Genomic DNA, 23,535 nt, shown 5'->3' on the forward strand with positions numbered 1-23,535 from the left:
TTATTTATATTAGATGCCATTTTGTTAAAGCTGTGGAATAAATGTAATGTAAAACTAATTCTTTTAGGTATGGAACGATTGTGTGTATGCTCAGCAGAGGGCAAACTTCACTTCTATCAGTTAAGTGAGGACAGTCCGGTTCTGTCGGAGTCCGGCTCACTGATGGATGTACCGGATGGAGTGTGTAACGGAGAATCCCGCCTAGAACCGGATTCCTCCACTAGTAATGCCGAATCTGTAGAATCTAAGGAACATCTAGAGAAAAATAGTCCAGGTAAAATTGTGGACAATATCAAAAAGGAAATCTATATGATAATAATGAAATTACAGCTTTGATGTTGGCTGTGGGTAATGTATGCTTTACTGTGCCTTTTCATTGACACTAATTGTAGATGATATGAAATAAAAAGGTACCCTATACTGAAAATGTATGAGCTGGAGCTGCAGCATTTCCTTGTTTGAAATTAAAGGTTACCAAGTATTCCAGTAGCAGTCATGAAGTAAAAAGTATTTTGAAAAAAATAATAAAATGATTTTCCATTCTGTTTACAGGTACTGATCTCCTAGCAAAGAAACCTTTGACAGTTGAGAACCTGATGCTTCTTCATAATCTGATACAATTTGAAAACTTGATGCCAAGGTTCACCTCCACTGTGCCATCATGCTGGACTGAAATTCAACAAGAACAGCAACAGCGGCGCCACCCTCAGCATCTACAGCATCAAGGGGAGGCCACTCAGCACACTCGAACCTGGAAACTGCAACCAGACAGGTATGTTCTTCAAAGATATGTTTCCATTTATCATTCAATGTTTTAGACAGAGAATGTTTTAATTCTAACCTCTTTTTTTTTTTTTTTTGCTTTTTATCACAGTATTTGTATAAATAATTCAGTTATATTTATGTATATCAGTTTAATATACATGTACCGGGTATGTGCATTTCTGCAATGTTAAATGTAGTTATAAATGAAATTACGTTTTATGTAACTTTCTTTGTAGTTCTACGTGGGATGAGCACCTGTTTGAAATCGTTCTACCACGTCCATGTTGTGTTGGTCATGTTGACATCAAGTTTACATTACACCCAATGTGCACCTCTCCTCCCGACGTACAAATAACACTGCTGAAGCAAAACGTAACCACACTGGGTCGGCAGTCTAACACAATGCATCCAGCAGAAGTGGACAAAAGTATAGATTTTAACATTAACGCCTTCTGTCATACTGAAGAAGAGAACGCAAACACAAGCTGCACAGAGAAATCCAATGGCAGATTCAGCGAGAATATCAACAGCGTTTTGGATCCTGAGTTTTTGGAGAACCACAATGCAGAGATTCTGTGTGGGCCAGTCAATTTAGCCTCGTTTTTGGACTTGTCCGGGAATGGCGGCCTGATAACACTGACCAGTCCACAGTTGTTGAGCACTAAACCAAAGGCATTTCTTCTGCACATTAAAGGGTTTCACAGCAAGAATGATGACAAGAATAATGAAAAACAAAGGGTAAGAATTAATCTTACACATTTGTCAGGTAGTTTTCTATAGAAGTATTCTACTTGTGTCACTTAGCAATCCCAGGAAGTGCATAAGCTCTTATGAAAAAAAGGTTGCCTATTAAATGTCCAATGTTTGATAAGTTAGGGTAATGTTATCAACTGATGATACCTGGAACTGGAGTCTCTGAAAACTCTGTGGATATTCTGTTCTGATGATAACATCCTAGCACTAACTCAGTATAAATGTTGTATGGAGGAAAATGATTTGGGTTAATAAAATTCATAAGTTGGCAATTTTCAGTCTTAGGAATCTCACACATTCAAGAAACACTGCATATTTTGAAAGTAAAGCCATTAATAGGAAGTTGAAGAAAGTATTTGCTTTAATTCAAACACAGATGATTAGATACACAAGGGGTAAATTTTCAGCCTTAAACATCTGCAGCTTTAAAGTCCTATGTAATGCATTCTTGGATCAAAAGTAGCTTTTCTAGCTTCTTTTGATCCAAGAATGCATTTTATTTTAAAAAAAAAATTCTGTATTCTAGGAAATGAAAAAGAAATCGGCATCCAGTTCCTCAACACAGAAGATGATTGTTATGAAGTCAGCTTTTGATAAAGACATATTTATCCCCACCAGTAAGGTAAAGGAAGCCATGACATCATCTGTACCGAGACCCAAGTTTGCTGACAACTTCCGGGGCTGTGACTGGATACAGGAGATTTCTGTTACCATCAGAAAAACAAAGAGGACACAAATTCCAAAAGAAAGGTACAAGTATTTTTGCAAAAAAAATTTTTTTTAACGATGCATCATTTTGGCGCGATTGAAATGAGAAAATTTTAAGGGGGGGAAAAAATTGGACAAAATTGTGTGCTTTGGGACTAGGAATAAATTTCAGATGTGCAAATTACTAGCGAATACTGTAGATCACCAAATATTGGCGACACCTTATTTTCCCGAAATAGGTATTTGATATCTATAAACGAGACGAAATTTACACAAATGCTGATTATTGCTATTTATATTCTATACCAATAGATATATACGCGATAACTTTATTTTCGCGAGCAGGCAGTCTTGCGCAATTACGCGAAAATAAAGTTCTCGAGAATTAAAAGTGATTTACAGTACATGTCAAAAGTGTTTTAAAAAGTATTCGGAACTTTTTCGAAGCTATGATTTTCTGCATCATTTTGGCATTTAAAAATCTGCGAAAAACATAATTGTCCTATTTGAACCAATTTTCTTCTCTCTTTTTCTGGAGAATACTTTAAATAAATTTCTTAGTGATGGCATGATTTTTTTCTAATTCTAATTTTCATATGTATATCTACCAGTAGTTTTCTGATCAAAATTTGTCCGTTGTCTGTCGTTTTCGGTGTCGGCGTCGTTGTAAACTTTTCACAATTTCATCTTCTCCAGAACTACTGGGCCAATTTCAGCCAAACTTGCCACAAAGTATCCTTGGGTGAAGGGGATTCAAGTTTGTTCAAATGAAGGGCCACACCCCTCTTTCAAGGGGAGATAATAAAGAATTAGTGAAAAATTAATAGCATCTTCTTCTCAAGAACCACAGGGCCAGGAAAGATTAAACTCATGTGGAAGCATCCTCAGGTAGTGTAAATTCAAGTTTGTTCAAATCATGACCCCCGGGGGTAGGGCGGGGCCACAATGGAGGATCAAAGTTTTCACATAGAAATATATAGGAAAAACCTTTAAAAATCTTCTTCTCAGGAACAGCAAAGCCATGATGAGTCACATTTATATGGAAGCATCTTCAGATAGTGTAAATTCAAGTTAGTTCAAATCATGACCCCTGGGAGTAGGGCGGGGCTACAATAAAGGATCAAAGTTTTACATAGAAATATATAGGAAAAATCTTTAAAAATCTTCTAAGAAACAGCAAAGCCCTGATTGGTCATATTTATATGGAAGAATCCCCAGGTGGTTTAGATTCAAATTTATTAAAATCATGACCCCCGGGTGTAGGACGGGGCCACAATGGAGGATCAAAGTTTTACATAGAAATAAATGTATATAGGAAAAATTTTAAAAATCTTCTTCTCAGGAACAGCAAAACCCTGATTTATCATATTTATGTGGTAGCATCCACAAGTAGTGTAGATTCTATTTTGTTCAAATCATGACCCTCGGGGGTCGGATGGGCCACAATGGAGGATCAAAGTCTTAAATAGAAATATATAGGAAAATAACTTCTGATGAAGAACTGCAAAGCCATGATTAGTCATTTTGATATGGAAGCATCCTCAGGTAGTGTAGATTCAAGTTTGTTAAAATGATGACCCCTGGGGATAGGGTCAGGCCCAATGCGGGATCAAAAATTTTACATAAGAACATATAGAAAAAATATTTCTTCTCAAGAACAGAAAAGCTATGTTAAGTCATATCCTCAGGTAGTGTAGATTCAAGTTTGTTCAAATGATTACCCCTGGGATAGAGAGGAGCCACAATGGGGGATCAAATTTTTACAAAGGAATATATGGGAAAAAATTTTTAAAATCTTTTCAATTACAACAAAGCCATTTGTTATATTGACATGGAAGCATCATCAGGTAGTTTAAAATTCAAGCACCCCCCTCCTCCTCCGTTAATCTTTTCAATACTGAACTGATTTGTGCTTTTGCCAAGCCAATGTGCTCAGGTGAGCGATGTGGCCCATTGGCCTCTTGTTTTAGAATAATAATTTTATGTTTTATTGTGTTTGATTGGACAAGTTCCTCCATGTAACTTTATCAGAGTACATTTATATACCAGGATTATTTTGCTTTTTATAGGCTCCAGAGAAGCATGATGATTGAAAACTTGAAGTTCCATGAGCGTTTGATGTCAGCAGTGGGAATGAGTGACGGTTATGTCTTTAGTGGAATCAGTTCAGATTGCTATCAAAACATGGCCCTGGACATTCTTCTGTGGATATCTGGTGTCCAGATGAATGACCCCATAAGGAGGTACATATGGGAGATTATTTTAAAAAAAAAATATGGTGGAAAAAATTATTTTGAAAAATATTGTGACAGAAATTAGTTTTAAAAAATGGGGGGGGGGGGGGGGGGGAGGTTAATTTAAAGAAATACATAAAAAATGACTCTTCAGACATGGCTTTTGATATTTCTTTAATTTCCACACAGAGCTGTGATGAAAACAATACCCTACACGCTCAAGACACATCTACATAGTGTGGTGAGAGCCTGTTTTATACAAGGTACCAGGACAACAGCTCATAAGTGTTCCCGTCTACTTGCTATGTGTATGGAGTAAGTATCTCATATACATGTATTTCTTAGCTTGACACAGATCTTGTTCATTGTTTAAAGTGTAATGCATCAAGCTACATGAACACATTTCTGTAATTAAACTAAACAATTACATACATGTATATTATGTAATTGCATTGATACATTATGTTAATAATTAAAACATCTGATTTCACCTGTATATTTACAGACAGTGTAAGAAAATGGCAGACCCGGATATGGCAAGTGGCTTCAGTTACAGTTTGCTCCATGCTCTTCTGTCCTCCTTCCCTCTGCTTCCGTCTGCACAGTACGCAGGAGCTGTACGCTGGTTCTTCACAATGCTGAACCGAGTTAAATGTATGGACATCACTCAAGTCTCACAATCCTGCTCCGACCTGCTGGTCCAAATTTCCAAACAGTACAATGAAAGGATGTCTTCAATCCATGCTCTCCTTAAGTCAAGGTGAGAATTAAAATACATGTATATGCTCATACTTTGAAATCACTAATTTTCGTGGGTGTTTTTCATTGTTTTCTAGGTATGAAGAAACCCACAAATTCTTGACCACCACGAAATTTAAAATGTCATATTACATAACTCAATAATTTTTCATCCATGAAATCAAATCTTCACAATCTGATAGCTTCTCCTCAAACCACGAAAATCTGACCCCATGAAAATGTGTGATTTTACGGTATTCTACAAGAACATATCTTGTGGTGTTCCTATTTGAATATACATAAACTTTACTTGTACATGTTTATCCAAATTTAAAAGCGATTCACTAAATTTATCAGAAAAACATGGACCAAAAAAGATTTGATAAAAGAAAAACTATGCACAAAGATGTATTCTTCTTCAGATTTGGATTGTATGGTCATCCATTTGACCCAGACTTGTTTGACATTGAGCTGCCCTTGGCTCTGAAGCAGACAGTCCCCTCTGTGTCTTTCTCAACCCTCAGCAGTAGTGGCAGTAACTCCACAACCTCAGGGAACACAAACAATAACCTCACAGCCCCCTCCTCCTCCTCCTCGGTCACTGACGAACTCGACTACTACGACCTCTTTAACCCTCCCTCAGACAAGTCCCAGAAGGTGCAGCTGGAGTATGCCAAAGGCAGTCTGTTTGGTCTGATGGAAGTCGAACCTCTACACTTCACATGCCATTCCACCAGTGATGGTACCAAGATGGAGCGTATGGATAACAATTCAACTTCACAGAGCACCTCCATAGGAACTGCAGGGTTGTCTGGGACAATAAACTTTGGAGAAGGCATACCACCACAGGCGACTGGAAATATCGGGGCCTCAACTCTGGCGTCATTGTCCTCTAGCATGGCTGTGACAAAGCAACACTTACATGAACTCAGTAGTAAATCCTACCCTACGTTTAAGCATAAGATTATGCATATTAAACAGATTCTGTCAGAGGTAGGGAAGAGTTTACCCCCAGAAGGAAAAGCTACCAGTAGTGACCTCTTGATGCCACCAACACCAAAATCCACACCAATGGTCATCACTCCACCACTGACCCCACCCAATGAAACCTTCTTACAGGTGAGACAGGTATTTGGTGGATTGTTTGTGATTTTACTTCCCCAGAGTTCATAGTGAATTTGTGTGCATATTTGATAGATTGAAAAAAAATTATGAAATCTTTGGAAAATATAATTTATAGGGAATGAGGTACTTGACATACTCAACAAGAACCTTTCAATATAGTTTGTGTAAATACATGAGATGTAAAATGTGGTCTTTTTTAGGGCCAAGGAACTGCCACTCCTGCTAATGACGGGAAGACAGACAACAATAAACATTTCTCGGCTAAGTCAGCTCTTGGAGGACTACCTAATGCCCAGACATTGTTACAGCAGCCCCCGCTACAAGTTCTAGTCATTGAAAGAATGCATTCAGGTTTGTCTGATTCACAGTACTTGTCCCTGAAAAGATTAAAAGGTGAACTGCCTGATTTCTGAAAATCTTCTAATATTTTATACTCACAAGTATTTTAAGTTCATAGTACTGTTTAAGATTTCAAAGTCATAATAACAATTGAAAACTCATGAAGATTGACTACATGTATATGTGTGAAGTTGATGGAATGATGTAATGACATATTGATGTAAATCTTTGACAGGTGCTCGTCGGTTTGTGACCCTTGATTTTGGGAAACCTATTGTTCTGACAGACGTGGTGATTCCAGCCTGCACTGATCTAGCCTCTTTGTCTATAGATGTCTGGGTACAGGGGGAGGAATTAGATGGGCAACGATTTGTGGTAGCCTCTGACATAGGAGTCAGATCACTTATAATGACCGACATCATGCCACCTGTTGTCTGCAGGTATCTGAAGGTAAGAAATGTTGAATGTTGATGAGGTTAACATTTTTGTCTTTTCTCAATAACCAACACATTTCAGCTCTCTCAAATGTTGATTTCTAAAATGAATTAAAAGTTCTAATCTACATGTACATGTATGTACATGTATCTTCAAATTTTTTCCCAATACATATAAAGTAAAATACATGCTACATGTATTTTGTGGTAATCAGTTAATGGTATTTTTATGTGTAGATAACCACAATTGGAAGATTCGGAAGTGGATCAACAAGATCGAAAATCCCCATTGGTGCTTTCTATGGACACAGCTGTCTTCTACCCTGGGAGTGGAACAGTTACTTGGAACAGAGGTCTTCATCAACCACAGGATCCCAGTCAGAACTGCCAACTCAGTCCCAGATGTTGGCTCAGTTAGGAATATACATGTCACTTCTAGAGGATATACAGTGTAGGTACAGTCTAGCTAGGACAAGGTTGGAATCTCTTCTGGCGGGACTGGACGGCCAACAGTTCGCCAACACCCACATTCAGTATTTCCTGAAGAAAAGCAAGAAACAAAATGAGGAAGACAACAAAATCATACAAAGTTACAATGACTGTCTTCAGTTACAAGTGCAGCTGAACTTGGCCAAGAAAGCCACGGAGAGACTACACACAGCTCTAGGGTTTAATGTTCCCAAAACTGACTATGGCGGTAGTGTTGTGGAGAGAATCCAGCACTCGTGCACAGACAAGTTGAGGTTCGTACAGGAATGTCTCCTTGAGGTCCTCCTTAGCATGACTACCTCCTCGGCCAGTATTCCTCAGCCCCCAATGTCTTTGTATAACCTCATGAGTCCCCAGGCAGCTGAGATGCTGTTTAAGAACCTCTGTGTACATGGCACTAAGAAGATCCAGATCAGCTGTGGGATGCTGTTGATGAGGGTATGTGGCAGCCAGCCCTGGTGGGGAAGCTTCCTTGGAAATGTTCTCAGAGAGTTCTTTCATTCTGAAAACTCGCAGATATTCCCGCAGGATAGGTAAGAAACTTGTGCTTATCTCTAGTAGACTTGTGCTCCAGTGCGATATTCTTAAAATTAAACACCAGTTTAAAGGAACTTGATTAATACTGAGTTTGGATTGTTGTAGGTTTTGAAAATGCTTGTAAACATTTATTTTAGAGTGTTTGTGCTGCTGTTGGCAATGGGTCAGAAATCCTTATCAGGACCTAGTGCTGTCTCAATCATGGAAAGTCTTCTAGACATGTTAGCCAGAGTGTTATCTCCCTTGGTAGCCGGACAAGCAGGTAGAAATAGTGTACACTAGGAGCAAAGTTTGAGTCTGAGAAATGTCATTTTGTGTAATTAGTTAAGATATCAGTACATGCTACGATGTCTTAGTCACACTGTGCTGTATTTTAGGGATGATTGACTTGACCCTTGTTGGTTGGATTCTCTTATTCCTGTGCAGAAGTTTAGACCACACTTCTCTCAATAATGATGATAGTTCTAAAGCAGCAAGAAGAGAGAATGGTAAAGTACCACCCACACTCATCACCCAACATTTTTGTCCTAATTTTATTTTATCTAATTATTTAGAGCACCACACTGCATTTTTGATTGGTTTTAGGAAATTCCCTACCAAACCGCTGGAACTTCATACAAGGAGACCACAACTCCGCTGGTTCACTGGCAGCCAGCAATGCCAAAGCCAAGTCCACCAAGCTTGTGCGGGGCTCCAGGCTATCGATGCAGAAGAGGATGCTGCACCACAAACAGAAGCTGATGGATCTACAGCAGGCTCAGAAAACTTTCTTCTCCACCCACCCAGATAAGGCGGCTCAGAACTCCAGTAATACCCTCCTAAAGCAACAGGAGAAAGAGTTCAAAAAAGAGTTGTCCAAATATGCTTCCAAGGTGAGATTTTATATCCTGTTGATCCCTTGCAGGTTTGATTTTGTATCCTCTTGATGCCTTTTAAGTTTAAAATTTTATATCCTATTGATGCCTCTGTGGTTAGAATTTATAACTTGTTTTTGCATCTTAGGGTGGATTTTTTTTATTCTGATGCATCCAAATATAGATTTAATATCCTGTTCAGTTTGAGGAAAATCACATATTATGTTAATATGTTGCTTTTAACCAAAAACAGTTGGTTTCCTCTGCATATAAGGATTTTGTAATTATTTAAGCTACTTTGCATTATCACTGCTCCCAAATGCTTACAATATAGCCATGCTTGACACAAGTTCATTGTACAGTATAATTGTTACAGCACATAAAAGATATCATACATATGAGACGAACTGAAGTGGAGATGCTGAGAAAAATGGGTCCCAAAGCCGAGAGTGTGTCAGAGTCCGAGAAGAGTAACGGAGAGGTGGATCAAGAGGGGGTGTTACTTCTGTCAAAAGAAAAGACCCTGAAGGTGGTGAGGGGTCTGATGTGTCTACTACTGAGTATGGACTTCACTTGTAATGTTGATCTCTTCCTCATTACATGCAAGGTAAAATGCATTAATGATGTGATTTTTGGGGGGGGGGGGAGGGGTCAACTTGATGTTATAATGGAATACATGTACCCCTTTGTTTTATCCTTTTATGTTGTTTCTTAGATCATAGTTGAATTAAAAATATTTACTTGTAAATACATTGTACACCATGTACACATGCATGTTTCTTTAAACTGCATTTAGGTCATGGTTCCTCAGATGTGTTATTGATTACAGCATTATCAGTTTTAATGTTTTCAGTAAGAAGCTTTGTGGTATGGATGGGAAGACCCATGAAAACAAATTTTACTTGTAAAACACCTTGGCTTAAGTTAATAAGATGCGATATATATATATTTCTCTTGGAGGACTTACTTAGTTTTGGAAATTTATTCAGACTTAACTATTTTTCTGACATTTTATGACACATTGTACATGTATATCTTTGAGTATGGCCAATCTAAATTTTCCATGACAGGTGATAGCCACAGTGTGTGTTAGTACAAGGCCTGCTATTACTCTGGCTGAGGCTATGACCCAGGAACAGCTGGAGCGACTTATTCTGTTGGCTTCTAACCTGGAGTTTAGTTACGGGAATGTCAGCTGGGGAGGCCCCTGGGCGGGGCATGCAATCACCTGTCTGCTTCAAGACATACTGGATGGTAAGCCAGTTAACAATAACATTATTAAATTTAACCAAGATAAAAGCAGAATTCCAGTAGGTACATGAATTGCATTCACTTCTGCCATTACAAAATATTTTAGCAGTCTCAACAAAGTTCTCGTTTTTAATAAGAAATGAAATTTTGTTACTTTCCATGCATAGGATGTGTGAAAATTATATCTCGTAAACAGGTACAGTGCCATTGTCTCACAAATTTTGAATGACAGCACATTGGTAATATTTTGATGCTAGCTTTCAATGATATCGGTTAAAATTATACTTTGTGTTTTTAGGTGAGAAGTTCTATCCTGCTCACATTGACTCGAGTGTGAGTGAGACTCGGGAGGAGGCAGCGGGAGGGTTCACCACAGAGACGGACGAGAGTCTCCCCCACAGTGTTAGCCTGCCCACTATGGAGGATTTGGACACAGACCAAGACAACAGTGTACCTGATACACCAGGTATAAACAATATCTTACTTCCATTACACTGTAAAGTGTGTCAGTAAACACCAGGATTTACACATTATTGGAAGCCTTCTGTGAAATTAATAAATATAGTAGTAAAAAAAAACAAACTCAGAAGCAGTATGAAATAATTCTATTTTGTATGTAGAAGAAAATTGGGTTTATTTTTATCCATGAACTAAATAGTGTTCTTTAGTTTTTTTTTTCATTTATACATAATTTTATTCACATGAAGTGAATGGGATTAGGTAGCAGGCATAGCCTTTTTAAGCCCTCTCCCTTTAGTTCTTAAGTTGTGATGAAAATGCCATGATCAATGCTGTCAAGGCTTCTAGGCAAATGAAATAACAATGTAATGCTTCTGTACACAGAGATGGAACTATCAGATAGTAAAGAGGAACCGTCCAAGATGACATTCGACAAGGAATCTTCTCTGATGGTGGATCTGCTTCTGGACGACATGGAATACGAGGACGATGCATCTGCCAAACTTCACGCGTACGTCACTGGAGAGTCTGTCGTACCTCCACCCCCACCCCCTCCTGAACAAATCCTCTTTGAATCTGGTCTGCCTACCTCCAGTTTGAATGGAACACTGGATGTGGCCAATTCAATGTGTGTATCTCAGTCAAACTGTGTCATGTTTTCAACAATCAAAGCTAAAGTGTGGGGGTATTTTTTCTTATCTGTCTGTAAACAAAGTTGGTTGAAGGGGCTGTGAGTTTGTCTAGTGCATTTCAAAGGTCAATTTCAAAATTGTTTATTTTCACATGAACACACTTTTATGCATCACAGATTTAAAGTATATTTCAGTACACAGATTCGGTATTCACTACACCATTAAAACAGACCCTTCTTGATTCGGAGGCCACTGACTCAAAGTCAAAGGTCAAGGTTATAGCTTAATACTGTGATGCCTTGTATGACTTAATTTTCCATTAAGGATAGCTGTAGTTGAAATTCAGTAAAATGTTTTAAAATTAATGACTTTAAAGTCCATTTATGTTTTAAAATATTTACAGCCACATAAGTTTCAAAATTTTGTGCTATACATGAATTTAACTACAAATTTTTAGAGTGAAAATATGGAAACATGACATAGGTCTTTGCTTTAGGTGTATTTAATTCTTTGATGTACATGTGATTCTTTTTAAACCTGAATATTATGATTTGCTTGCATATTTCTTTTCAAATATGCTATTTTTGACTCTGCTCATCAAAGCTTTAATCATGGTGTAACCAAGAACGGTCTAATGAAAATGAGGAATTTGTCAGTTTTCACACTGATTTTTTGTCTCTCATAGTCTAAAGATATACATGTATATACTTAAAACTCGATGTTGTTTTCCCACCTATAAACCTGTTTGATTTCTAACTACCTTAATATGTAACTTGTGTCGTTGTTTTTCACAGAATGAGTAAGAATAGTCAAACCTTATACATTCTTGTGTAAATTTTATATAGTAGGAGTAGTTAGATTATTTTTAAGACTAACAATCTTTATAACCTAAGAATGGCAGTGATGGAGACTTTGGGGTTTTTTTCAGACCTGAAACTGAAGATAAGAAAAAGGATGTGTTTATCAAGAAAATTGTGGACAAGATTACAGAACGGGATCGAGAAAGTTGGACTTCTGGGTCATCTTATCGCAGTAGTCTGGTGGCCGGAGCTCAGGGAATGTCCACTGCAATGGATGCTCGGCTCGAGTTTGGTTTGGAAACCCAGGCTGAACTCAGGTTAAAGGTATGCAAGGATTCCTGAGTTTGATTAGAGACAGTACAATTGTAATAAAGTAGAAGTTGTTGACAAGTCACAAAAATAAATATATCAGTGACATAATGTTGTAGTACATGTAAATGAATATGTTGTGTATTTTTTATATGATTTTGTGTAATTTATTTTCCTTGTAGGTAATGCTGTCTCTGCACACAGAGGGGGTCCAGCAGGCATTTAGTAACACCCTGCCACCGGCCCCTTATGTAGGTCACTCCATGTCTTCAGCCCCGCCTCCCACTGACGATGAACTGTCACAGGCTAGCGCTACATTTTCACAGTCAGAGGTATAATACATGTCTATATTAATAGCTGTTGATTTTCCTTATGTCATTTTAGGACTTTCAAAATAGATTTTAAAAAATAGTTCCACCAATAAGTGTTTGCTTTTATAGTTATAATTAATGTTTATTTTATATTTCAGGTATCATCAGCTGAGATGTTGAGTTCCTGCTACAACAACCTGTTGTGTCACCTCCTGCCTCAGTGTTCTAACCTAGACTCCCTCCTACAGCTGTGGTTAACACTGAACAGTGAGGGCAATACTGATGCCTCGGGGGGCCCTATTTTTGACTCCTCAAGGACTCCTCTAATTCTCCTCAGCTCGTCCTCGGTGTCCACACTTTTGGAGGTCCTCACAGCTATCCCCAGTCTGCCCATTAGTTCGTGGGTGTTGGCTTTTCAGAGCCTCACTCTGATAGCCAATCAGAGAATTCCTAGTCATGGCGAGGTGGGGGAAGTGTCCATTATTGTTCCTTTGTTGTCCGATGCTAACTTAATCAGTGTCATCAAGAAGTTTTTGTCGGGGACGTCAGATAATGGACCTACTGCATCCTCTGTTCAGTTCTCCACAGTGAGTGCATCTTGTATTCCAGTGCATTTATGTCCAAAAGAATGAAGCAATAATAATGGGAGATTTTTAAAATTGTTCATTTTTCTCTCCTTGTTATAGGTTGGTCCTGCTGCAACCAAAGCTTTCTATGAATTTTTATTACGACTGTTGGGAAAGTGTCCTCAAGATCATCTTCAGAAATTAAAAGAGCTGATGCTAAAATTAGTGTACACATTAAGTGCTGAAAGGTAATTTTTATTTCTTTTGTCACTTAACAATGTCAGTTCTGTCATGCTGTTTGGCAGATTAAAACACTAATTTTATCTTTCACAGGGGGGCTTTCCATTGTGGTCTCGGTCCACTAGATGCTCAGTGTAAATTCATGGATTTTATTTTGGATCAGACATATGAGAATGTGGACCTGAGTAATGCCATAAGTGTTATCGAGTCCATCAGCAGTTTAGTTCACCAACACATTCTGTGTCAAGAGAAAGTTTCTTGTAGAAGTACCTCTGAAAACTCTGTCAATGCCAGGTCATGTTTTGGGGGACTTTTTGCCAGTTTCCTACGCGGTGGGGACTCAAAGACCTCCGATGCCAGCAGGGATCTCCTAATGTGTAGTCTTCTAAAACTTGTAAACAATCTTATACAAATGCAGTGTAATTCTCCAAGGAATGTTCGTGTTTCCTCAGTTACAATGGACTCCTCAGCCACAGTGGAACCTATGACACCAACAAATATCAGCATGTCAGAACCCGTTCCCGATTCTGCCAAATTAGAGCAGGCCCTAGCAACCTCTACCCCAACTCCAGGAGTGAGGCTATCTGATGAGGAGAAGAGTCAACAGACAGATGAACAGAAGACAGAAACTCTCAACACCCAGGCCTATGTCACAGATTTAATACTGGGCCACCATCAAATTATGTGCAATCTGATACAGGCTCTGAGTTACTGCAACAGTAACACTATGGCCATGATTCTTGGAAGCAGAGGGATCTCCAGCAACATGCAGGAGACTTTTACTGGAGGTGAACCGATATCGGTTGGGGATGGGATCTACCAGATCCTGGTGACTTTAACCAGATTGTGCTCAGACAGCCGGTGTGTGATTGAGTCTCTATACAAGTACCTGTCTGGTTCATACAGCATCAGAACACAGCAGTCCCTGAACAAACTTTCAGAACCTCTCCTATGGTTCATACTCAAAGTTCTAGATAGTGCTAGATCAATAAATAGCTTCCTAGAAATGGGTAAGTACAAGAGACAAGTTCATGTACATTTGAACATTATATTGACTGGAAATAAATGTAATATAAATAGATTTCCAGTAGAATAGCAAAATCTTTTTTGTATATAGAGAGAAATTTTTTTTTTACTGAAGTGGAAATACTTAAAGAAATGTTATTTTTTCACAGTTTATTATAATTTATTGTTTAATTATTTTGTACTCTGATTACAGAAACTAATGTTTGTTTATATTCTTTCTCTTCTGTAGGTGGAATATCTGTAATCTGTCAAAATCTAGTCAACTGTAACTGTCGCATAATAAGCACAAACCCTAGTCTGATTTCTACCATAATGCAGAACCTCAATGGCCGATCTCGATTAGAGAAAAAGAACAGTGATTTTGAGTCCCCAGATGGTTTACAAAACTTTGCTCCTCTAGGTAACCAGTCACTGTTATTTTCATTTACAAATGTAAACAAAAAAAATTGATATTCTTTTTTGCTTTCATTTTCTGAATTTTTAAGAAATCAAATACTGTTGTATGATGCAAAGAATCAAAGAGACCTGATCAGGGGATTTCCCACTTAACTTTCTGTTCTATTTTTAGGATACATTTGCTCCAGTAGTCCCACTGCCAGTCCAGCTGAGGTCCTGATACAATCCTCACCTCCACACAGAAGAGCTCGCTCTGCAGCCTGGTCCTACCACTTCTATCCTGACGAGGCATGGGTGGATCTAACAATTCAGCTGCCTTTTGCTATTTTACTCAAGGAAGTCCAGATACAGCCCCATGGTACATCACTCACCAGTAAGTAATGTATAATTATTAATTGATAATTGATACTGTGGATACATATTTATAGATAAGCAGCCTTCAAGAGTATAAATAATTAAAATCACTGTTCAGATAGAAATATTTTCAAGAAAGCTGTGGTGCTCAGAGCTACCACTATCATTTTAAAAGAATCCTTTAATCCACCTGTTTACATGTTTATTATTGTAAGTTTATTATTGTAAGTACTATAGATGAGGATTTTATTGTAGAATCTGAATTTGTTACTCTCATATTTTAGCTTGCCCTTCGAGTGTATCGTTAGAACTGAGTCATGATGGAGTGACGTCCACACCCCTCTGTCACCCCCTTATGACCAGTAGTCTGGCCTTTATCAAGCTACAGTTCCAGCGGCCACAAATAGCCACCATGGTGACCATTAGGCTCCACAAGGCCAGGGACTCTATGACAATCGGGCTGTCACAGATCATGTTGATGGGGTACAGTGCATTTGGAGACTCCAGCTCAGCACCTCAGAATGTGTTCATGCCAAATGAGGATTATGTCGCCAGGTCAAGGTTTGTGTCAGTTAAGAGGATAATTTATTAGATTATAAGATGCATGTTGCTGTCTTTTCAATAATACGTAGTATGTGGAAAATCTATATTCCAAAGTCCATATTTGTGTACAAATACTATAGAATATCTTTTTTTAAATCTGTATTTGAAAAATATTTTGAACAGTCTACAAAAAATGGCTTCTTGATTGTCAAAATTTCAAATAACCAGTAGATGGGGAAAAGTAGAGATTTGGTTATGTATGTGTACTGTAGATTCCTAAATATACGCGAGGAATAAATTATCGCGTAATTACGCGAGAAGCACCACTCGTGAAATAAAATTACTCGCTTTTATTTTTATGGGGCTTTAATGTATGTAAAATCTCTAGATAAATCACCCATTCGCGAATTATTTTTCTCGCGATTTGACGCCCTTTAGCCATTTCGCGATATTAAGTACTCGCGTAAAATAAAGAATCTACAGTATGCACAGGGGCTTGTCACGTCTTTCTATTTGACCACCTACACAAGGGGTGTAGAGGTGGTCAAATAGAAAGAAGACAAATTGTTCATATGTATGAATTATTGCAGTGTTCGCTGGATCCGTTTGTTACATCACTGCCTAACAGCATACAAGGAGGTAGAGGAAGCTGTAGCTAATAGTGCAGCTCAGATCCCCAATCTAATGAACACCTGCTCTGCCTTGCTAGTCTCACCCATCTCCAGTGTATATGTACCTAACATAGAGGAGGTCCTGCTGTGTTTGGGACTCCACTCTGTAGACATGGGACTTGCTCTGGTCGACAACATACTCAGAAGTCCTAGTAATAGGGCTAATTCAGGTAAGAGGTCTCCATTGTCAACAGTGAATTAAACAATACCCAGGCAAGAAGACTGAACTTTTTTGCTAAGGTCATAAAAGTAATATAGTGTACATTGATAATTCATGAATTAATTGTTGTGAAAGGTTTTGGTTTGCCATACCTTGGAAAAGTTAGTGGCCAAGCCAATGAATCCACTGTGGAATTGCTGTACCAGCTAGGAATGGTCCAAGACCATGGAACAAGATTAAGGTGTGTGTTTTTCAAATGTACACCCTGGATAATATGAGAAAGAAAAAAATGAAAACAAAAAAAAGAAGAAAGAAAGTGCATTTCTTAATCAAATAAGCAATGATATTTTGTGTACACAGAGTTCAAGCTTTGTTGAGCTGGCTGAAGGACAGTGCCAGACTTGCTCTTCAGCGATCATCTCTCTCCACTTCTGAAGGCTACAGGAGGGTTCAACAGGAGTTATCTTCCCTTCCTAGCCCCGCCCCCTCCCACATACAGGTTGTGTCAGCCGTCTTATGGCAGAGCAATGATTTACCTGTGGAATACGATCTTGGGGGTCTTGTTACCAGGGAACTAGTCAGGTACAGTAACGTTTGTGATTCTTCTCCAAATTTGCCAGTGTGATAAATGTGGAGGAAATACCAGTCAGAATTAGATGTAGGCATATAATCATGAACAATATTAAACAGTCATTAAAAATATCACTTGAATCCAAAAATAGGCTCCACATGAGTTGTTGATACATTAATACTGTATATTTCTACAGCATTTCTATATTGTAAAATCTGGATGTTATGTATTCTTGCTGATTATGATGTTAACTTTTAGTCCCTTTTCAGCAAATTTATTTGTTTAAATAGTATCTAATCTGGATTTTGTTTAATCCAGCTAATTTCTACAGCACCAGTGGTGTCCAGATTAAACAAATTTTACTGTAATTTGTAAACGCTTTGTTAAGCTCCTTCTAGCCTCTGATTTTCTTCTCTCCAGTTAAAGCATAAATCCAAATACAGTATAGCCATGAGAAATTTCATGTAATTTGGGAAATTCTAATAGCTGTAAATATTTCATTTTTAGTTTCCTTTATGAATGGTCCACAACACTGAAAACTGACAACAACTTGAAGCAGTCTGTAGATTATGTACTTTGTGCTATTTGTCACATCAACCCTGAGTACTTCTCCCAGATTCTGTTGTGGATGGGTATCACCGTAACAGGAGAAAACAGTCTGTCTGCCTCCATCAGTGATGACCGCAAAGACAACTCCCATCTCCACCAGGGCTCCATGACGGATGATTCCAAAGACAATCGCCATCACAGGTCCATGACTGATGACTCTAAGGAGGCCAGCAGTGCCCAGGAGGGCCCGCGCTCACAGACTCAGACCGAGTTTGTTCAGGATTTCCACCACATTACCCTAGAGGAGTCTTGTCTATCGACTCTGGCCCTGACTTGTCAGTCTGCAGTGGCCATTAAACAGTTACTAGACTCCGGATTCCCTGCTGTACTGGCTCAGGGCTTGTTTGAATTCTGTAACAAGGTGATATTTCAGTTCACTGAGAATTATTCCCCTCCGGAAGGAATGACTGATACTCATAAATCCATGTGTGATGACGGTGGTGCCTCAGGATCGGTGTTGGGTTCCATGTCCAGAACTGTGTCAGGTAATTCATAGAATCTAGTAGAGGGTGTCTTTGAGTATTTAACTTTCAGGGTACTTCCATTATAGTAAGGATCTTTCTTTTTAACATGGTCAGCTGCAATGTGAAAAGTAATTCCCATTAAGAATGCTAAAATAGTAAAGAGAAAAAGTGTAACAGTATATATATTTCTTTCACTTTCAACAGAGTCATTGAAATGTTGTACCCAATTATTTCAGACAAAGCTTTATGGATAACAGCAGACATGGTGCCCTCTGTTCTGTATTTCCTGGCCAAGGTTTCCACAGAGCCCCTGATGAAGGATTGGTTGGGGGGACACGAGGGGAACATATTTTGGCCCTCCCTACTGACCATGCTGTGTAATACTCCCATACAGTCCGCCACAGCTCCGGCCAGCATTCCCAGAGAAGGGGTCAGTGTTACTGATTATATATTTAAACTGTAATGCAACTTTACTGAAACAAAAAGTGAAATACATGTACTGTAAAATGTCCTCAAATGGCAAAAAATGTAGATTTGGGGGGAGGGGGGTTACATAGAAGAGTCATGCAGTTTTTCATTTGATAAATGTACATGTAGAGTTATCAAACCAAATGTTTCCCATCGCTGATGATTTGATTTTTGTGTCTTGTATTTAGATAATGACAATGGAGAACCGAGGAAGTATCGAGTCTGCTGCTGTCTGTTTTTTCACACAAGTCATGTCCTGCCACATTATTAACCAACTGTTATTTGCCAAAGTCTTATCTGAAGTTATCAAAGAGCAGAGTTCCTCCTCAAAATCAGGTAAATTAACACTAAAGATCATGATTTAGCAAACTGTGTGGATAGATAAATTACAGCATACTGTTTTGTGAATGGCACACCATGTACATCTTTGTAATGACTATTTAAATTAATATCATGCATAGTTAAGTCTATACATGTATATATATTTTTTTCTTACCAGGTCAGCTATTGGGGAATTTCCCCCTCTCCGGTTTCACCAGGTGTTTGTTCCTTCAGGCCTTGTTGGAAGATGAAAAAGTTCTTGTAGTGCTCAAGTCTTCCCAACAGAGTGGGAAAATCATGATGCAGAGCAAATTAAACAACGGCGTGCATCACCCTCACTTCACAGGGGGACGGAACACCCAGGTGCTGTTGGTTAGCCTACACACAACCATCAGTGAGATAACAAGCAAAGTCACTGGTGAGATCACTATCCTTGGCATTTTATTGTACAATATTTCATAAAGATATATTTCTCTCTGTATTGGAAAGTTGATGTACATGGACAGGTATGTTGGTCAATTGAATTTAAAGTATTTTACTTGCTGAACAATTTCAGACCTTCCCCTTCTACCGGGCCAGTTTCTGGAGAAAGCATCTGAAAAGAGTGACGAATCCAAAAAAGACAACTTAAGCAATTATACAGAGATGGCCAGCTATCTTTCCAGTTCTGTGGGTATGTAAATGTAGTGCATGCATATCAAATCATTCATGTTAAGCATGGCCACTGAAAGATATTTCATATAGGACTGTTTCTTGAAGTCAAGTTTTATAGGATGTAGCTTTACAGTTGTGAGACCAAACTGCACAGATTTGACCTTTTGATATTATTATTTAGTAGCAGCTAGTATGGCAGCTAAAGAGAAAAGAGAGAAAGAGGATAAGTCTGGGAAGACATCTCTACCCCCAAGACCACCAACTCGCCGAGGGAGGCAAAACCTGGGAAATTCCAACTCACAGATGCCACTTCCTACATTAGGCATCTGCCACAAATCCATGCCAAGTAAGTAGATATTGGCATTTACATGTAAGTAATGGTATAGTCTACTGCTGTATTTTTTTGTAAAATTTTAGTTACTTTACATGAAAAGAGCGCATGTACATTTACTACAAAATAATGATGATTTTGATTACAGTGTATCTGAAGGCTTATTTGTTAATGATAGATACCATGTGGATAATTTCATGATTAAAATGTTAGGAAAAAAGCTTTTAATATGTAAGACTGGTTGTTGACCATTGTACTGTAAAGAACATAATTTTGTTATCATTGTCATGGCATTTCTTTTACAGACACCTCCTTACCAGGGGAGTTAACTCTGTCCCAGCTGTTGCAGATTCTACACCAGCGAGGACTGCAGCACGGACTCAATGTACTGGAGTTTTCTATCAAACAAGATGAGAAAAAGGACGGCAATCAGCCAGATCAAAGCAAGTATTGGTCAAAATCCAGAAGTATGCTTGGGGCTCATCACTAACTGGATCAGTATTAATCCAGTCTCTGGAGCAAATTTCTTTCAGTAGGAAAGAGCATATGAAAAATACTACTAGCATAAATTTATAATCTCAAGATTAACTTTAGAAGGGAAAGGTAAGTTGATAGTGATATCCTCATAAATTTTATTCACAATTTCTTAGCATAAATTTATGAATTACAAGCTTAATTAAAGAACTATAGAATTTAAGTAGGAACACAGATATCCTCATACATTTTGCTCACAATGTCTGTGATTTCCAGGTGAACGAGATGGCTGGAGTGACCTGGATGAGGACCAGGCTCTGACTACCGTGTCCCCCTTCCCTACCTCCCTACAGGTGTTTGCCAGTGTGGGGGGTCTGGCTCTCTTAGCAGAACACCTGCCTTTGCTGTACCCCGAGGTTTCTAGACAGTCAATCATGCAGGAGTCAGGTCTAGATAACATGATTAAGAACATGTCTATAGCTGAAGAGTGGTCCATGATTGAACCTTTCCCAGAGGACTTTTATGAGGTGGGTGATCAGTTGAAGAATAAGTAGAGTTTTGATGTGATAAAGGTTTAAATAAAATTATTGAAAATTTATTTCTACTTGATACATGTATATGGAAAAACGTCATGTCTATTCAACTATAAATTGCATTATTTTAGCATTATGAACTCTCTCAGCCACTGGTAGCCAAAACAAGCAACCCTCCTGTTGCCTTGCCAACCATTCCTCCTCATTCATTGGTTGCTTTTGGTTTGTTTCTTCGACTTCCTGGATATGCTGAGGTCCTCCTGAAGGAGAGAAAGAAGGCCCAGTGTCTCCTGAGGCTGGTTTTAGGAGTCACAGATGATGGGGATGGAGGTAAGTACAAATGGCAGATAAGATTGTTGATAAGAAACTCTTGAGCTGCTTCTTTAAGGTACATGTATAATGACCCTCTATTCACTAAAATGTAGTAATTATTTAATGACAATTTTCAAAACAAAAGATGGAGATAAGAATGAATTCAAGGAAATTAGGTATACCATGCAGGGCAAAATATGAGATGAGTGATTGCTAAAGATGAAAGTTTTTTTTAAAAGAAACTGTGATCTATCAATTTTAATAGAGTTATCTTTCTTAACATAGAGTTATTCCCCCCTGACAATCATGCAATAATATTGAATTTTTTTTTAATGATCCACAGAAACAAGTGTATGCATTGAAAAGTTTTGTTTAAAGCTGAATAGAATATTTATTTGGTCATAATTTGCCATCTACATTGGAAATTTTATTTTATTTTTCAGGTCACATTCTGACATCCCCCATTGCCTGCTCCCTACCCACGCTGCCATTCCTTGTCCTGAAATCCCTTTACGACAGCTCACCCCTGACCACAGATGATGGGGTGTTACTGAGGAGGATGTCTCTAGATATCTGGGCCATACACCTGATCCTAGCTTGTCTGTCTGTTCTCAGTCACCATGCCCCCAGGGTACCAGTCCAAGGCTTTCAACAAGAGGTTAGTGAGAGTGGGGTCAAAGTTTAAAAATCATGTGATTTAGTGTACATCACTAACCCTTAATTTGTATTCATTGTTATAAGGTAATTAAGTATATTTGATGATTTGCAGTTTAAGGTGAAGTGGGAGTAAATATCACAATTTGAAAAAAAAAACTTTCCTTTCTTTGTTTGTTAAAGGTTTATTTAAAATAACTCTATTTCTGAGGCACATGCATTCTGTTCTGTGTATTTTCAAGAAGTGAATAAAGGAAAATGTACCATGTAGTGGGAATCTCCAAAACAAAATCTTTCATCTTTTCCAATGCCAAATAAAATTCACTTCTTCTATTTTCATAATCTAAAATTTGAATGACAGAAAGAGTTGAATACATGTAGGTAAATACAGCACATTAGTTAATTTCTCATTCAATGTGGTGTAATTCCAGGCTCGGTTGATTCTGTCTGCAATGCAGTCAGCTAACACCCCAGCCAGTGTCCCTGTCCAGACCCAAACTGAGGAGAAATCTCAGCAGTACTGGGCCAAGGGGACAGGGTTCGGGACAGGGTCGACGACGTCCAGTTGGGATGCAGAACAGGCGCTGATGAGACAGAAAAGTGAGGAAGAACACGTAGCTTGTCTGTTACAGGTGAGTGTTCCAAGACAACTGCTGGATTTCTCAGCACAAAAATACTTAGCGTAGTCATAGTCCATTAACTGTTTGGTTCAATCTTAAATTAGAAAAATTGAGGTCATATATACATGTACCTATATATTTACATGCATTTACAGTAATTTTAGCTAAGATTATGACTAATAGAACACAAATAGCAACAAAATGTGATTACCCTTAGAAAAGTTACCAAATAGAACTTTTAACCCTAACACAATGAATGTGTTCAGGAACTGTATTTCTCTTCAAAGATTACATGTATATTGCATCTTAATGTGCTTCAACAGAAGTTGATTTTGTCATGTGTTGATGATATGAACAGGTGTTGTCAGAGATTTTTTAATTATTTGTAGTATGATATTGTAAATCATCATTGCAGGTTCTTGCCAGCTATATAAACCCAGGGGGTGATATTCCCAAAGAGTTTGAGTCCGAAAACTTCACCTCCCCCGCAGAAAAGTCTCTTCTCCCAGACGTGATATATGAACTGTTAAGTCAGTCTTGTATTGTTCCTGCCATATCTTCCTATCTCAGAAACGACTCAGTGCTAGACATGGCTCGTCACATTCCTTTGTACCGGGCGTTGCTGGAGCTACTGAGGGGGATAGCTGTTACCCCCTCCTTAGTACCCCTCCTGCTTCCACTGGAGAAGGACAATGGGCCCGATACGGCCACCTCTGTTGGGGTGCTGCTAGACAAGATGAGAGTGTGTGTGGATACATATGCCAGCAGATTAAAGTAAATATGTATTTATTTATACATTGCCTGTTTTATTTTTAAAGTTTATGAAACTT

General features: G+C 38.4%; 1 protein-coding gene across 1 annotated transcript in view; it reads left to right on the forward strand.

Annotated features, from left to right (window-relative positions):
• Positions 1 to 23,535, forward strand: part of LOC133175636 (baculoviral IAP repeat-containing protein 6-like) — a 38,166-nt gene that overhangs the window by 7,657 nt on the left and 6,974 nt on the right. The window contains exons 11-51 of the mRNA XM_061310753.1: positions 68 to 274; positions 553 to 772; positions 1,002 to 1,503; positions 2,045 to 2,268; positions 4,296 to 4,469; positions 4,650 to 4,775; positions 4,966 to 5,220; positions 5,621 to 6,317; positions 6,524 to 6,674; positions 6,898 to 7,112; positions 7,334 to 8,118; positions 8,260 to 8,384; positions 8,500 to 8,610; positions 8,708 to 8,994; positions 9,353 to 9,583; positions 10,047 to 10,230; positions 10,526 to 10,693; positions 11,071 to 11,314; positions 12,247 to 12,442; positions 12,610 to 12,759; positions 12,897 to 13,325; positions 13,425 to 13,552; positions 13,638 to 14,554; positions 14,800 to 14,970; positions 15,139 to 15,339; positions 15,605 to 15,881; positions 16,454 to 16,704; positions 16,830 to 16,935; positions 17,055 to 17,276; positions 17,773 to 18,359; positions 18,575 to 18,768; positions 18,995 to 19,142; positions 19,306 to 19,545; positions 19,684 to 19,800; positions 19,963 to 20,127; positions 20,418 to 20,555; positions 20,863 to 21,113; positions 21,251 to 21,449; positions 21,875 to 22,089; positions 22,517 to 22,717; positions 23,121 to 23,479. Coding sequence (XP_061166737.1) covers positions 68 to 274; positions 553 to 772; positions 1,002 to 1,503; positions 2,045 to 2,268; positions 4,296 to 4,469; positions 4,650 to 4,775; positions 4,966 to 5,220; positions 5,621 to 6,317; positions 6,524 to 6,674; positions 6,898 to 7,112; positions 7,334 to 8,118; positions 8,260 to 8,384; positions 8,500 to 8,610; positions 8,708 to 8,994; positions 9,353 to 9,583; positions 10,047 to 10,230; positions 10,526 to 10,693; positions 11,071 to 11,314; positions 12,247 to 12,442; positions 12,610 to 12,759; positions 12,897 to 13,325; positions 13,425 to 13,552; positions 13,638 to 14,554; positions 14,800 to 14,970; positions 15,139 to 15,339; positions 15,605 to 15,881; positions 16,454 to 16,704; positions 16,830 to 16,935; positions 17,055 to 17,276; positions 17,773 to 18,359; positions 18,575 to 18,768; positions 18,995 to 19,142; positions 19,306 to 19,545; positions 19,684 to 19,800; positions 19,963 to 20,127; positions 20,418 to 20,555; positions 20,863 to 21,113; positions 21,251 to 21,449; positions 21,875 to 22,089; positions 22,517 to 22,717; positions 23,121 to 23,479 — 10,768 coding nt within the window. The remainder of the gene's footprint in view (positions 1 to 67; positions 275 to 552; positions 773 to 1,001; positions 1,504 to 2,044; positions 2,269 to 4,295; positions 4,470 to 4,649; positions 4,776 to 4,965; positions 5,221 to 5,620; positions 6,318 to 6,523; positions 6,675 to 6,897; positions 7,113 to 7,333; positions 8,119 to 8,259; positions 8,385 to 8,499; positions 8,611 to 8,707; positions 8,995 to 9,352; positions 9,584 to 10,046; positions 10,231 to 10,525; positions 10,694 to 11,070; positions 11,315 to 12,246; positions 12,443 to 12,609; positions 12,760 to 12,896; positions 13,326 to 13,424; positions 13,553 to 13,637; positions 14,555 to 14,799; positions 14,971 to 15,138; positions 15,340 to 15,604; positions 15,882 to 16,453; positions 16,705 to 16,829; positions 16,936 to 17,054; positions 17,277 to 17,772; positions 18,360 to 18,574; positions 18,769 to 18,994; positions 19,143 to 19,305; positions 19,546 to 19,683; positions 19,801 to 19,962; positions 20,128 to 20,417; positions 20,556 to 20,862; positions 21,114 to 21,250; positions 21,450 to 21,874; positions 22,090 to 22,516; positions 22,718 to 23,120; positions 23,480 to 23,535) is intronic.

Source organism: Saccostrea echinata, unplaced genomic scaffold, assembly GCF_033153115.1.
Source record: "Saccostrea echinata isolate AGI-Se365-2 ecotype Australia unplaced genomic scaffold, CSIRO_AGI_Sech_v1 ptg000002l, whole genome shotgun sequence".
Classification (NCBI taxonomy): Eukaryota; Metazoa; Mollusca; class Bivalvia; order Ostreida; family Ostreidae; genus Saccostrea; species Saccostrea echinata.